This window comes from Amphiprion ocellaris, chromosome 4 (assembly GCF_022539595.1).
Source record: "Amphiprion ocellaris isolate individual 3 ecotype Okinawa chromosome 4, ASM2253959v1, whole genome shotgun sequence".
Lineage (NCBI taxonomy): Eukaryota > Metazoa > Chordata > Actinopteri > Pomacentridae > Amphiprion > Amphiprion ocellaris.
Genome location: NC_072769.1, coordinates 4,810,210 through 4,826,085, shown reverse-complemented (window position 1 = coordinate 4,826,085; position 15,876 = coordinate 4,810,210). Strand labels below are relative to the sequence as shown.

At 39.1% G+C, this 15,876-nt stretch overlaps 1 protein-coding gene across 1 annotated transcript in view; it reads right to left on the bottom strand.

The window, feature by feature from the left end:
• Positions 1 to 15,305, bottom strand: part of LOC111570655 (sialoadhesin-like) — a 33,175-nt gene extending 17,870 nt beyond the window's left edge. The window contains exons 1-5 of the mRNA XM_055010374.1: positions 15,302 to 15,305; positions 14,693 to 14,953; positions 3,382 to 3,723; positions 3,031 to 3,237; positions 2,604 to 2,870 (exon numbers count right to left, since the gene is read on the bottom strand). Of these exons, the coding sequence (XP_054866349.1) occupies positions 2,604 to 2,870; positions 3,031 to 3,237; positions 3,382 to 3,723; positions 14,693 to 14,953; positions 15,302 to 15,305 (1,081 nt within the window). The remainder of the gene's footprint in view (positions 1 to 2,603; positions 2,871 to 3,030; positions 3,238 to 3,381; positions 3,724 to 14,692; positions 14,954 to 15,301) is intronic.
• Between the last annotated feature and the right edge of the window lie 571 nt (positions 15,306 to 15,876).

Here is a 15,876-nt window from a genome sequence, read left to right as displayed (position 1 = left end):
ATTCTATCACTCTCCGGGCTCTCTAAAGCTCTAATTAATGTGTGACGCAAATACTTCATCTGTCAAATACAGGATAATATAGACACTACAATGACCTGTATATTTGCAAGTACTAACTACGATGATGTAGACCACTGCTGTGTCTTTGTCGTGATTACATATTGTACTTGTACTATAACTGGGGTTATATTTCTGTCACGTCCTCCACCTCAGCTGCCAGATAGTGGCAGATACTCCGTCCCTTCCCCCATCTCCTAGGTGGCATGTAGCATGCGGACAGGTGCTTCCAATCACAATCAGTGGAACTGGCGGGCGAGCAGGTGGGAGTGATCACCACGCATCATCCTCCTTCCATAAAAGCCAGACGCTGCCACTACTTATCACCGCATCGTGAACTACTCCAGTCAGTGTTGGCCCCGGTTCAGTCTAGCTCCCTTTTGTTGTTCAATGTGCTGACCGTAATAAGGCCTCCTTTACATACTCTGCCAAAAACACTCTTGTGAAGATGACCATCCTTCGCATGTTCGACTACAGCGATGTCATCTATAAAATGGCCCCTAAGTGGCCCTTAACAGGCTTCCGTTTGCACCAGGCGACTCCAACACTGGCCTTTACTCATTTACAAGACCCTATCAGGGACGACTCCTCAATACCTCTCCAATCTCTTACACCCCTCCCATAACAACTACCACCTGAGGTCCAGCGATTTCATAACACTCTCTGTCTCCAAGGTTCGCACTGTCTTTAGCCAGAATTCATTTTGTTTTGCTGCAGCGATCGATTAGCATTCCCTCCAAAAATCTCTGAAACTGTCATTGCTTCCATCACTTTACTTCCTAAAGCAGAAGCTGCAGCAGATCCTAGCTGACCACTGCACATATTGACTGTTTTCATTGAATTGCTAGCATTATTTTAGGGTGTTTTTAATCTCTGTTTAAACACGTGTGTCCTTTTTTGTTTATGCATTGTTTATTTGTTATCTTTCTTCCTGCTTGGACCTCTTGCCAGGTCATAATTGTAAATGAGAAATTGTTCTCAACTGATCTTACCTGGTAAAATAAATAAATAAATAAATTATTATTATTATTATTATTAATAATAATAATAATAATAATAATAATAATAATAATAATAATAATAATAATAATAATAATAATAATAATAATAATAATAATTCTCTCATTGCTCTAGTTGGATTCCTGCCCGCTCGCCCTTCCTGCTGGATTCCCCTTTAGTCACCCTGCCAGCCCTGCTATTCCTCCAAATCACCATCAATCTTCGTCCTCCATCACAGCACCAGCCGAGACGGCAGCCCTTCCGCTCACCTCATGCTGGTCACTGCAGCGCCTGTCCAGATTCCAACTAACACCTGGCCATGCGCCACCTAACCTGCCCTACCGTCCCAGCTCCAGTTCCCCGCCTTGGACAGTGATGTCCCCAGCTCTTTCAACGAGCCAGTTCAATTAGTGTCTTTCTGTTTTTAGAGTCCCTGGTTAGTTCCTCAATTTGTTCTGCTGCTTGAGCTACTTGCTTTTGTTACAGTACGCCGAACTCTTGGCAGTAATGTTACTCCATATCCTATTTAATCTTTAGCTTTCCTGTCTTGATGTTACCAAGTTTCGGGTTAGTTTTCGTAGTTGGTTAGTGTATTAAACCTGTTTACAGTTAACCTCCTACCCACTAGGGGGTCCTGATTCTGTTCCGAGATCTTCCAGAGTTAGTACTTCCTGTTTTGTGATCCTCTAGCGTCACATCCTGTTGTAGTTTTTGGAAACTTTTCTACTAAACAAGTGTTTTACTTGTATGCCAAGTCTGTCGTGTCTCTGTTGCCTCGCATCTGAGTCTCTGATTTAAAGATTCATAACAATTTCTATCTATCCTCCTCAAACATGTCTTTAGAACTGCATGTAAATACACTCAGAGTCCCTCGGAAGCATAGTCGATTCTCAAACTGCTCTCCATTTTATCATTAAATGGACTCAATGACACAGGGGGAAGTTTTAGAATCATTTGGAAAACCTTTCAACACATTTCGTAGACTAGATTTTGATTAACATGAAACATAAAGTTGTTGTTTTTGTTTTTTTAATCTGACACCATAAAGGCTCTTGCTATCACTAATCACTTCTCATTCTACATATATAAACATCTAAAGTCTGCAACTTTAAATGTGTGGAAACATGCTTGAGCAAATATAAGAAAACACAAAAGTGCACTAAGTCAGACAAGGGATATCTGGGAATGAATTACTACTCACATTGGACGTTTAGAAACAGAAATAAAGAGTTGATGTGTCCAAATTGATTCTCAGCCTTGCAGTAGTAGATTCCTCTGTCGTCAGGGCTGATAGAGGTGAAATGATAAATATGTTCTGGTCCTTGAAGCAGGGTTTGGTTCTCCTTATACCAGGTGTAATTAGCTGCTGGGTTAGCATCACTGCTGCAGGTCAGATTCACTGAACTTCCCTCCACTATCTCACCAGATGGAATCACTGACAAAGAGGCAAATTTTGGAGCATCTGGAGGACATATATTGGCATATAGTAAATGTTTTTTTCTAGTTACTAATCAGCTGTACTGCGTGATGATTTTAAAATACGTTACCACGCTCACATTTAACATTTATATAAATGCTAGATGATGTGTTCCCCAGTGCATTGGTAGCTGTACAGGAATACTGTCCAGACTCAGAGGACCGGATGGATCTGAAGTTAAGCTGTGGTGTCTGACTGAGAGGGTCACGATCATTCACCTTAAACCAGGTGTAAGTAGCTGCTGGATTAGCCTCACCGTTACAGGTCAGATTCACTGAACTTCCCTCCACTATCTCAGCAGAGGGACTCACTGACACAGAGGGAAGCTTTGGAGCATCTGGTAAACAACAAACAGACATGCGTTACATGACAACAAGTTCACAGTGGAAACAGTCTGGTCTGCGTGAAGGTAAAAAAAAAAAACTCATGAAATCAAAGAACTGAATATTCAACAGTGCGGATGGGTTGAAGTTAGTGACATAATGAAGTGAACTCACACAGTGAAGGAGAGCAGTGATCTTCGTGTCCTTTCAAAGCACAGCAGATGTTGTCTTCAGGTTGAAAGTTGTGTCTGTAAGTAATTCCCTCTGAGACTTGTTGTCCATTCTTCAACCAGACGTGATCATCTGGACTGCAATGGCTCTCACACCTCAGCTCTGCCTTGGTAGAAGACCCACCGGCTGACGTTATTCTGATGTCAATCACTTTCACACAAGTGAGAAAGGACCCATAATTGGTTTTCAAAAACACATAAAAGCAAAAGGTGTAAGGACTAGAAAACTGCCAACATTCATGAGCTCCACTGATCATGTTGAATAAAATGAATAATAATAATCAGATGATGTTACCTGTGACAGTCAAAGTGACTCCAGGTTCACCAGAAAACTTGTCAAGGTTTGTTATGAACCTGAACTTGTACACAGCTGAGTCTTCCACTCTCAGGTCTGTGATTCTCAGAGTGCAGTCACTGTCATAGTGCCAGTCATAGTGCACACGACCTTCGTATGATGATGATTTTCTTTGGAGATCCTCTTTTCTTCCAACATACCAGAATTTTGTCTGAACTATATTTTCCTTTCCATGCACTTCAGCTGGGTATGTGTAGCTGCAGTTCATGTCCACTGCTGATCCTTTGGGACCACACATCCTAAGCTGAGTGTAAGTCACATCCCAGTTCTGACTGTGTGCCACTGTAACACAAAGCACATCGGAGACCACAATCAGATACACAACAAGAGAGGGCAGAGCTGAATACTATGTAGGGATATTTCATCATGTAGACTCACCACAGAACAACAAAGACTTATGTTATAATTCAAAAGTTTGGGGTCACCCAGACAATTTCATGTTTTCCATGAAAACTTTTATCCATGTGCTAACATAACTGCACAAGGGTTTTCTAATCATCAATGAGCCTTTCAACACCATTAGCTAACACAATGTAGCATTAGAACACAGGAGTGATGGTTGCTGAAAATGTTCCTCTGTACCTCTATGGAGATATTCCATTAAAAATCAGCTGTTTCCAGCTAGAATAGTCATTTACCACATTAACAATGTCTAGACTGGATTTATCATTCATTTAATGGTATCTTCATTGAAAAAAAGCTGCTTTTCTTTCAAAAATAAGAACATTTCTAAGAGACCCCAAACTTTTGAATGGTAGTTTACATGAAGTACAGTTGCTCTATATTAGTTAAAGTTGCTCCATATGAGTTTAAATTGCTCTTAATGAGTCAAAGTTGCTCCATATTTGTTAAAGTTGCTCTTAATGAGTTAAAGTTTCTCGGTATTAGTTCAAGTTGCTCTATGTTATTTAAAGTTGGTCAAAATGAGTTAAAGTTGCCCAACTTTAGTTAAAGTTGTTCAAAAATAAGTTAAAGCTGCTCTACATTAGTTAAAGTTGCTCTATATTATTTAAAGTTGCTCTGAATGAGTTAAAGTTGACCCACAGTATGTTCAAAAGTTTGTGGGGTCACCCAGACAGTTTCAGTTTCATGTTTTCCATGAAAACTTACACGTTGTTTGTCACACATGGTTGCAGCATTTCCAGCCAGAATAGTCATTTACCACATTAACAATGTCTAGACTGTATTATTTACCATCAATTTAATGTCATCTTCATTGAAAAAAAATAAATGCTTTTCTTTCAGAAATAAGGACATTTCTAAGTGACCCCAAACTTTTGAACAGTAGTGTACATGAATTAAAATTGCTCTATATTAGCTAAAGCTGATATTTTTAGTTAAAGTTGCTCACTTAAATTTGGCAGTTTATTACCATAAAACAGCCACAGAGCTCAAAAAGGACCAAGACAAAGAATTTCATCCTTAACATGATACAAAACAAACTGGGCTATATGCTGCCGGGTTCAGGAGGAAGTACAGTCGTTTTTCTTGGAGTTTTGTGAAGCAAAAGCAAAGTCAGTAGTTGGAGTGCACATGTAATGTTTAACATGTTATGTTTAACATGTAATGTTTAACATGTTATGTTTAACATCTGGCTGTATCATTATCTAATCCATGTTTTTCTCTCATCTCTGACTCCTTCCCTCTCCCACACCTGTGCTAACAAAGTCCAATGCAGCACTTGTTTAGTTAGTTTTGGGTCATTTAGTGGATTCTGGTTATTGAACAATCAGCAAAAACAAATTGTGATTATTTAAAATGTTTTATTTTTATTTCATATTCAATATATTTGGTAACACCAGATGCTTTGCACTGTACATTACATGCATTCCTACACACAAACATGGACGCGGTTTCAGCTTTCACCAGTAAGATCCCAGTAACCACACATTTTCATAAAACAAATTTCAGTCCAGACAAATTATTATCGAACATGCGACCACAAAAGTCCCGCAGACAGAAAGTTAAACAAGTCGTACTTTGTTCAGGAATGGAGAATTAAACATCTGTACGTTTGTTAGTAAAATTTTGGGTTCAGGAATGTTCAAGCCAACATAAATCAGTCAATATTACCAGCTCATACTGGTCTGTCAGCACTTTATAACATTTGGTTTTAAAGGTGCAATACAAATAAATTATATTATTCTACACTGTGGATAGACTGGGGCACATAGTAAGCTACATTTTTCACAGAATTGGAATTCCTTTTTACTTAGACTTAAGACCAACTACCAACAATTTGTTCATATTCATGTACATTTAAATGCAGTTTGAAAGCAGCATTTGTCTTTTAAAACATTTCTTATTACACCAATGTTTAGCAAAGAACAAACAGTGAATTTAGTGTAATTGTTGTTCACTTAAAGACACTTTTAATTTCTAGGTGTGTTTAATTGCTGCTTGAGTTGGTTGGTTGGTTGGTTGGTATGTTTGTTGGTATATTCGTTTACTGGTTGGCTGGCTGGTTGTTTGGTTTGGTGGCGACACTACACTCTTTTAAAGAGAGTACTGCCTTGCACTTCTATAACACTGGATAGTGTTTGTTTAAGGTCAAAACTTTGAGGATTTTTTTTTTTTTATTCAAAGCATTTTCTTGATGAGGCCTACATTACCCACAATGCAAAGACATAGGAATGTTATGGTAGTTGCAGTGTATGTGGCTGTAAACTGGCCCCTCGATATTTAAATACAAACAAATATTTCCATCTGCTCAACAGACTTGTTCCGTGTCATGTTTGCTCAGTTTGTTTTGTTAATAATGCTTTATCAGAAGTCTGTTTCCTCTCTATTTACTCTGTGGTCAGGCTGTTAATCAGTAGGAACAAATGCAGGACAATGAGGTGTGTATATAGCGGAAAAAAATAGAAAATAAGTTTGTTTAAGGTTGTTTGCTGGTAACTCTGCAGGACATGGAAATATCCCACAGACAGAATGAACTGGTTCAGCACATACATGGCAATACAAGAAAAGTTAAAGAAAATTAATTTAAAAACAGGCCTGAAAAGATGTGGATTGGGAATATTTTTGTCTATACTTGATAAGGTTTTGTCACAAAGATTTTTGAGCAACCAGCACATTTGTAGTTCTTAGAGCTAAAGGCCAGTGAGTCAATCCATTTGAAATCAACCAAATCTGAAAAAAATTCCCACCTCCTGAGAATCACCTACTTTTTTGTACAATAACTTTAGTATATTTATTGAAGTCATGCAAAATTTTACCTTCATAGAGTTACAGGTTCTCAAAGTACAAAAGAGTAGGTGAAAATTTAACGCTTTGGACTTTGCATTATTTTTGTCGCACATTTTTAAGTTCATAAATTCGTACGTGCAGAAGATCGACACATGATGTAAATTCAAATCAGTTTCATATCCACTTCATTTGCCACAAGCTAAACCACAAATCACACTTTTGTTTAGCACAATTTTTCTGTAGGAAATTTTGAGCATCAAAATCATGTGAAATGTCATAATTTCAATAGGAAATAGCAGCAGTTTAATGTTTAAAGTTACAACTCTCAACTGATTATGGGAGGATCAGGTAGGAGGCACTGACATTAAGCAATGCCAAGAAGGTGCGAGGTAACAAAAAACTTTTTTTTATTAAAGTCACTACAAAATATTAGAAAGAAAAGATCATGCAGGATATCTTTCTTGTTAACCTTAAAGTGTTTCTTAGTACCAGAGCTCAGAACTGCAACTATGGCTAGATTTTGATGCACTGACACAAAAATTTTGCATTGGGCCCCAACTGACTCTGACCTTTACTATGAACTTTATCTGAAATGGTTTGGAAATTGATTTTTATTGGACTGCTTTGAGTGTATATTGTCAACATTCTTCAACTAGTGACACATTCAGTTAAACTACAGGAGATTCCAGTTTAGGATTGTGAGTCGTTGTATGGCAGTCCTGGGTCTGGACTGGTAGGGATATGGTGTCTGAACCAATCACAAGAGGAACAAACTACTCTGCACTGAAAGCTCTGTTGTTACTGAGAGGATTACCTTGGTAGAATGAAGTGTAATTGTTTTGGATTTTGAAGTGACTGTTAAATGTACCATTAAAGTTTAATCAGTGTTTTATGTAGTAAGAATCAGCACCTTTCTATAAATGTAAACTCACACTGCAGCATAATGCAAAGATTTTGTCAGCTGATAACACAGAGACCCATTCAAGACTGGATCGTCTTTTACTATTCAATTTGTGGGGTTGATTTAAGAGGAATAGTTCAAAAGTAAACTTAAATGCATCTCAGACCTTCCTATCCGTCACCTCTATGAGACTAAACAGAAAAGTGGGATGCAAACACAAACATTCAAGATGTCCAGTTTTGTCAGTGAAATATCATGAATTCCGTTCATGTCATAGGTAAATGTAAATGTAGATTCACGGTACCTTGTACAGAGAAAACGACAATGACGAGTCCTGCTGCTGTTAAAGCCATAGTTGCTCCTCTCATCTCTGCATCTGCAAGAAATAAAGTCATAACTTTAGTAAGAGTGACAGTTGTGATCCTGTTAGAGGTGGAGATAAGCCTTTTTATAAAGCAGCTCACCCAGCTTCCTTCCCCGTTGCATTATTACCATGCATGAGGTCAGTAAACATCCAGGAAAGCTCATGTCCAAACTTTGCATTTTCATACTTCCTTTGTAGTTTGGACAAACGGCAAACAACCCCGGTTCTACCACTGTTTGTTTTCAGTATCTAAATCAGGTGAGAAGAAGAAAAGAACAGCATAGAAATCCAATTAGAAATTAGAATTCATAACTTTGTAGACCCAGAGTTTGGTTTTGCTCATTTCAGAGTGTAATATTTTCTCCAGGTTATCCTGCTTCCTCCTACAGTCCAAAAGTATGTTCAGGTTAATTGGAGAGTCTAAATTGTCCATAGGTGTGAATGTGAGTGTGATTGTTTGTCTCTATATGTAGTCCTGTGATAGACTAGTGACCTGTCCAGGTGTCCCCTGCCTTCACCCTAAGTCAGCTGGGATAGACTCCAGCACCCCTACAACCCTAATGAGGATTAAGCGGTGTATAGATCATGGATGGATGTTTTTGTACCCGGAGAAAACCCACACATGTACAGGGAGAACATGCAAACTCTACACAGAAAGATCCCAGGCTTGGACAAATACCGCTGTGAGGCAACAGTGCTAACAGAAAATTAAAACATGTCAAAGATGAAGTACAAGACAATAAACTATGATTTATCAAATTACTGTTAACGAAGAAAACAGTGCAGGCGATAAATCTGAGGGACTCTTGTGTATTCAAAAACTGAAATATTACTCGGTGCCTACAACTCCATCAAGATAAACTACGTAAGCACAGTACTCCACCAAGGCTGCTCATTCCCCCATATGGCATTGTCAGAAATGCAGCATTTTTATTTTAAGAAATGCAGCATTTATTTATTAGTTGTTGATGATCAGAAATCACGGCAACATAGAATGTGTCAATTTAATATAGATGTACCCACAAACAAAATGACCTTGTGCTGAGCACAGGTGTGTGTTATGCATGTGTACGTTATGTACGGATACCGAATCGCGTGACTTAAATATGTAGCAGGCAGCAGGAATTGATGGGACTCAGAAACACCCCCACAATTTAATCAGTTGTTTCTTGTATCATTTCCGATGGATAAGTCCCAATAAGTCCGCAGCGGTGGACTTAGTAGGATCACAATCATGTGATCATCAGCAGGTAGCTGACGTAGTGTTCACTTGTTGTCATAGTTACAGTGACTGTGTAATTCCCAATCATACAGAAATCTTTAACTAATCCATGGATCCAGACTATAAGCCACATCCCTGCAAAAATCTAATCACTTGGTCCTTGTGTCATTTCTGACCTCCCCTGGAAATTTCATCCAAATCCGTTAGTCTGTTTGTGAGTAATGTTGTGACCAGACAGATAGACAGATGGACAAACCAATGCTGATCATCACATAACTCCGCTACGTTCCTTGGCGGAGTAAACATACACTCTGATTGCAGGTCTGGAAGCACTGATTGTGTGTCTTGCTAATGACAGCATGTGGGTTGATCTGTTGTAATGTCCATCCAAATGGATTCAGAAATTTTATGGTCCATGAGTCAAATCAATCTTTACAACAGACTGTAATTCGGATCCCACAGCAGACCAACTGTAACACAAATAGCTAAAAATGCTTATAGGAAAGTTTCAGAATACACAGTGCAGCACCGTTTGAAGCCGTGCAGTCATGGACCAGTTAGTGTGCAAAAGCTGAAAAAACAGTTCACCACTGAAAACACCCACAATGAGCACCTGAGCATCTGAACTTTACCACGGAGCAAAGGAAGAAGGTGGTCTGCTGTGATAGATCAAAGGAATGATGTAGACTTATATGAAGATTATCTTGTATTATGAATTTTTATATAGTACTGAGACATTAGTTTCAGTGAAACATCTAGTCTGGTTGCACATTCAAAGAAAAACAGCTGCTAATGCACAGATGAGAAGATAGTGAAAAGTGATACTATTCTATGCTCCTACTGTTGTAGCATTTGCATGTCGGCAGGCGACAAATATTCATCATCTGACAAGGAAATCATCAGTTACACAAATCCTAAAATGCAAAATCAAATACTGAGAACACTGCTGTTTGTTGTGTGTAAGTAAATTTAGATTTTAAATGTGTGTATTATGTTCCCAGAACAAGAATTCCACCAGAATAGCATAACACATACAACTCAGTGTTGTGTCCTTTTAAGAGACAAAGCTTTACTTTGGATTAAAAAAGGCTGGCGATTCATCTTTTCATGTTTTGGAGACATTTGCTGACTGTGCTGGATCCACTGCAGCCTCCTGACTGGTGATCTGGATTCTGCAATTATTGAAATATAAGTAAAACTGTTAAAAATATTTTAACACAACCATTAACTGACACCAACTGTCATTTTAACCTGATGATGCTCTTGCAGCTCACTACATTTTATTTTTTTTATTATTTATTTGACCTTTATTTTACCAGGTAAAAATGTCTGAGAACCAGTTCTCATTTGCAAACATGATCTGGCCAAGAGATGCCAGCAGGAACAAATATACAGACAAACTACAGACATAAATAGACATAACACAAAAGTAAACAACATACTCCACCATTTCTTCTTCTTCTTTCATTTCTTCTTTGTGTTTTTGTGGACAGGCTGATCTGATATTGGAGTAAAGAGGATCTGCCAGTCTTTTGGAAAACATCACACTAACATGGGCAAAGATCATTCTCTGTGTGGATGGACAGATAAAATAAGGGTACTTTAACTCTTGGTCTCTAGTAGCAGATGAAGAAGTAAAGAAACTGCCAAAGTTCCAAATCAAAACATTGGAAATGATTAATATTATAGGTAATTGTGCTTCTCCAGGAGTTCTCTTTTAGCTTTCAGAATAACACTGATATCATTTTTTGAAGTTGGGGTAGCTAAAGCAATTATGAACTACTGGAAAAGTTCAAAACGTGCTTAGATTTCAGTCCAAGATGTTGGTGCCACTCTCAACATGTTTCTGGTGCAGTGGAAAGAAAGTTGGGTTCCACTTTTCAAAGAGCTACCAAGAAGTAAAATTTATACCATGCAAAAATCTTCATCTTTTCCTTAAATACTTGGGAGAAATTCAAAGTGGCAAGGTCAAAGGAAGTGCTAATGATAGGAAAGAAGGATACATTGGACTATTTTCACCATCTTTCTGTTACTGTGAGAACTAGTTTTTAGTCAAAACATACCCACAATGATAGATGTGAGTAAATTAATCCCAATTCATCAATGAAGTGATGAAAACATGGAGGGAAAATAAAATTAACTTCTGCTGCTTACACCCCATTAAAAGAAGCTCATATTCTATCAGTCAAAGAAAATTCCTCTAAGAATCAAGAACTGGACTCGATGAAAAAACAAGATGTACACTACTGTAGGATCCACCAGCCATTATTATACAGTGGAACAGGACAAAAACAGATTTAACACCTTCACAGCCACAGATTGGAGATGGGGCTCGCTTTGATCAGTGGAGCTGAGACACCAAGACACTGCAAGCAAGGGAGGATACAAATGCACCCTCATATCCAGACCTGATATGAGGATGCAAAGTATCGAATCAGCAGGAGAGCATGAGACCAGACGTTAAAGGATTCCTCCACACAGACCTCCACTCCAGGATGTATATTAAGCTGATCTAAACCCCCACTCACTATCTGGCCAACAAAGGGACCAAATGGCCGCCAATACACATTCGGACTGACTCCTGAGCCATTGAAGGAGGGAGGCTCAGGAACCTGGATGACAACTTCAAGGACATTCCACTCACGAACTCTGGACTCACGTCAGAACCAACAAAGACAATCATCCCACAATTCTGGACTAAACTAATTTTTTATACATCCATTTCATAGAACAAGTGAACTTTTCAATAACTTCATGGTCAACCTATATCTTGTCTTGTCTTTAATCCTCTGTTTTAATTGTTTTGGTACCATTGACATAATTTGTAACATGTCTGTCATTTACATGATCATATTTGGTATCGTTGTGATCCCCTGTCCATCAGTAATGCACCCAGATACACCCTGTTCACCAAAGTACAATATTTTTGGAGTTACAGACACCACAAAAATTACCTGAAAATGTAACTCTTTGAGGGGCATCTGGACATCAGCCCTCCCTTGACGGAGGAAGTACCAGACCCCTGCTGAGTTAATGATATGCAAAGGTCCACTTTAAAAGATCACATCTGAAAGTACCACTTTGAGTCCTCCTGCACCATTTTGAGTCCTCCCAGAAGAGCCTCCCAACCCAAGAGTCCTCCGTTCGAAGAAAGAGCTCTCCTTTACCATCAGAGTCCTCCTGCACCATCACAGTCAAGAGTCCTCCTTTAACACCAGAATCACCCAACCCAAGAGTTCTCCTACCTGAGAACAATCCAGACTCCGAGGCTCCACTCTGTCCACCGCTGTTCTGACCCACATCAAGAAAGGCCGACCAGACCATCCATCAAGGAAGCATCATCGTCATCATCATCATCATCATCATCATCATCATCATCATCATCATCATCATCATCATCATCATCATCATCATCATCATCATCATCATCATCATCATCATCATCATCATCACGGCACGCAAGTACCTTTCAGTCACTGGAACTTGGTGCAACTTCCCCAAATTATCTTTTCAAAGATAAAATTTACAGGCAAACAAATTAGCCTACTATCAAATTGACGGCTGCTTTCAGGTGTGGTCTATTTATCCCATAGTCATTTACCACATTAACAATGTCTACACTGTATTTATGACTCATTTAATGTTATCTTCACTAAAAGAATATAAGGACAGTTCTAAGTAACTCTAAATTTTTGAACGGTAGTGCATGAGAGGAGCTGCTCACCCTGATGATCTGCTCGAACTTTCAACTTTTAAATCATTGTAATCAACGGCATCCTCTTCCTCCTCGTCTTCCTCTGTGTGGGGCTGAACCTGCCTGATGTTGGAGTACAGAACATCTGTGTGTGTCTGAGAGCAGCAGATGCTGCTGTAGTGGAGCTCATCCTGCTGTTCTGTCGGTGGTCTTTCTGCTGAGGGGTGTCAAACAGCGGACTTGAAGGTAGCTGATGGGACAAACAGAACTTGAGCACATTGTGGAACAAACTGAACTTACAGGAAAAAAATACCAGTTTGATTTGAGTCTGGAAAGGGAAGGTTCTTCTTCAGCTACTTCACCAGGTACTGAGAGTTTCTGTATTTGGTGATCTTGTTTTTGTACAATTAATCCTACTTTGATGGGCCAAACAACTGTCTATGACACTCACTCTGATTAATGCTTGTTTGCTTAGACAAAGTCCTGTATGCTCATCAGTGATATTTTGTTTTAAAACTGAATTCTGAGTTAAATTTTGAGGAAAGCGCATTTTCTGCCAGATTATATTCCTTTGTGACATGTTACAAAGACAAAGTAAAAATTAATGGGACTTCTATTGTAGGTTCTTGAAGACATTTCGCCATCATCCAAGGTTCTTCTTCAGTTCTAACTGACTTAGCTGCTAAGGTTAGCGACTGCTCTAATGGGATTTCTGGCGTAGCACGTTGGGCTGGTAGCCTGGCTTCTTGAATGGACAGTGTACAATCTGAGGTCACTGGAGCCAGTATTTGGACACCTGGTGTTGGTGGGGGACCTTGGGCTTCTGTGGGACCTTTGGCACCTTGGGTTTACTGTAGTGGGACTCCAGGTAGCGTTAACGACTCAGGACTCATGCTTCAAGGTGGACCCCCTGGTTTCACAACAGTTCAGACCTGGAGGCTGTGAGCCCTGGTCGTTTATGGGTCATCAGCAATGTGGCCTGGAGTGACTACACATTCTGTAACTCCCCATCAGTCAGTTAGAACTGAAGAAGAACCTTGGATGAAAGTGAAACATCTTCAAGAACCTACAAGAAAAGTCCAGTTGATTTCGATTGAAACTCCTGTGATCATCACAACCTGGATGACTGAGAATCTACACAGACTTCATAAATACATGTTCAGTCACCTTCACTTTGCCATTTATTTATTCATTTATTTGTTTGTTTGTTTATTTATTTATTTTGGGTCTGACAGGGTGAGGCATAACAGTTGATAATAGGTCTGTATACATAATTTACTGATCAGACATGTTCAACTTTTCAAAATCTGGTGAAGTAAAACTGTTGGGATGAATGAAATCGCTGCAAATGTGGAGGTTAAACAGGAAGATTGACAAGTGTTTTTTTCCGACAACTGCAATGTTGGGAGTTTTTTGTTTGTTTGTTTGTTTTCTGTTTGTCTTGGTGTGGACTAATTGAACTTTCTCACCTGTGCTCTGTTGGCAGGTCTCTCTTAACCCTTACATTGCTGTATGAAACACTTCTTCCTTCTGCACAGAACAGTAAAGGAATTAAATGAATACATTCAATCATTTGTTCAGAAAACATTTGACAAAAAGTTTGACATTAGTGAACAAAGTCATAGTCATGCAGAACTTCTCACCTAATCCAAAGCAGGACAGTGATGATTGATCCCAAAGCTGCTGATTTCCCAGAACCTGTGGAGTCAGAAGGAAGTGTAACTGGATGCTTGATTGTGTTTAGATCATTTTCATACTCATCAGACCATTCAGTGAGTCCTTGTACACTGACTAAAAAGTCCTGCATCTGTTATGTTTTTCTAACCCTTTACTGAAAATCCAAAATAATCAGGCCTGTGTAGGTGGATGCACATAATTTACCTGCCACAAACACTGGATGTGAGGTGGACTTTTGACGTCCTCTTGTGTTCTGAGCTTCACAGTAATAATTCCCACTGTGTTCGGCTCTAAAGTCAGTGGTCGCGAAGGTCTGTCCTGATGCGTTTGGTGAGTCTTCATTCTCCTTGTACCAGGTGTAAGTAGCTGCTGGGTTAGCATCACTGCTGCAGGTCAGAGTCACTGAACTTCCCTTCATGATTTCACCAGAGGAACTCATCAGCACTAAGGGAACCTTTGGAGCATCTGGAGGACATGAACATACGTTAAGACACTGATTATACCGACTGTCGCATCTCATTGTATTTTTCATTAGTTTTGTGTTTATTTCATGCTTTTGTGAGTTATTTATCTGCCTTCAACCTGTCACAGTTTTGATATTTCTAGTGGCCATTTCCACATAGTTTTTCATCCCAGCTGCGGGTCAGTTTATCTATTTTGTTCTATTGTTCTTTTGTTTGTTTGAACCCAAGCATGACAACAATGCATTTAAATAAGATATTCTTATAAGGTAACTTACACAGGTTCAGAATGCCTTGAATATTAAAAAACATTTCAAATTGTTCTGCTCATTCCCTGTTGTTTTCATGCTACCCATTATGTAGACTCAGCAGATTTAAATCAGTGTTTGCAGTTTTTTTCAGAGTATTTGCCAAACCTCTTTGTGTTACTGCCACCAAGTGTTGATCAGCTGCATACGTTTACAACCTTGTGTGAACAAAACAAGGGCACACTGAAAAACTGTGTTCCTTCCAGTTCCAACGAAGATGCATGTGACATGTGGTCACCACACCTCCAGGACCTTCACAATCACAACCCAGGGACAGTATTTGTAATCTTGAATGGCTGCTAAACTGCTCTTCCATAGCATGTAAGTACAATATATGAGTGATTAAACATGATAGTCGGTTAGTGAGACTGTGGACACTGCAGTGATTGATGTGTAGTGAACTTGTCGGTTTAACCTAGAATGGCTGCTTTACTTGTTTTTGCCACTTGGTGGCAGTAGAACATCTCATAAAGTTCATATGGAAGACTTGAACACAAACAGTGGTCTTATTACAGATTCAAAAGATATGAAGCCATATTTTGATTTGAAGTTGTGTTTGCATCCACCTGATAAAACTATGTCCAGTATTCACTCTGGATTTCTGTTTGTCCTGATGAAA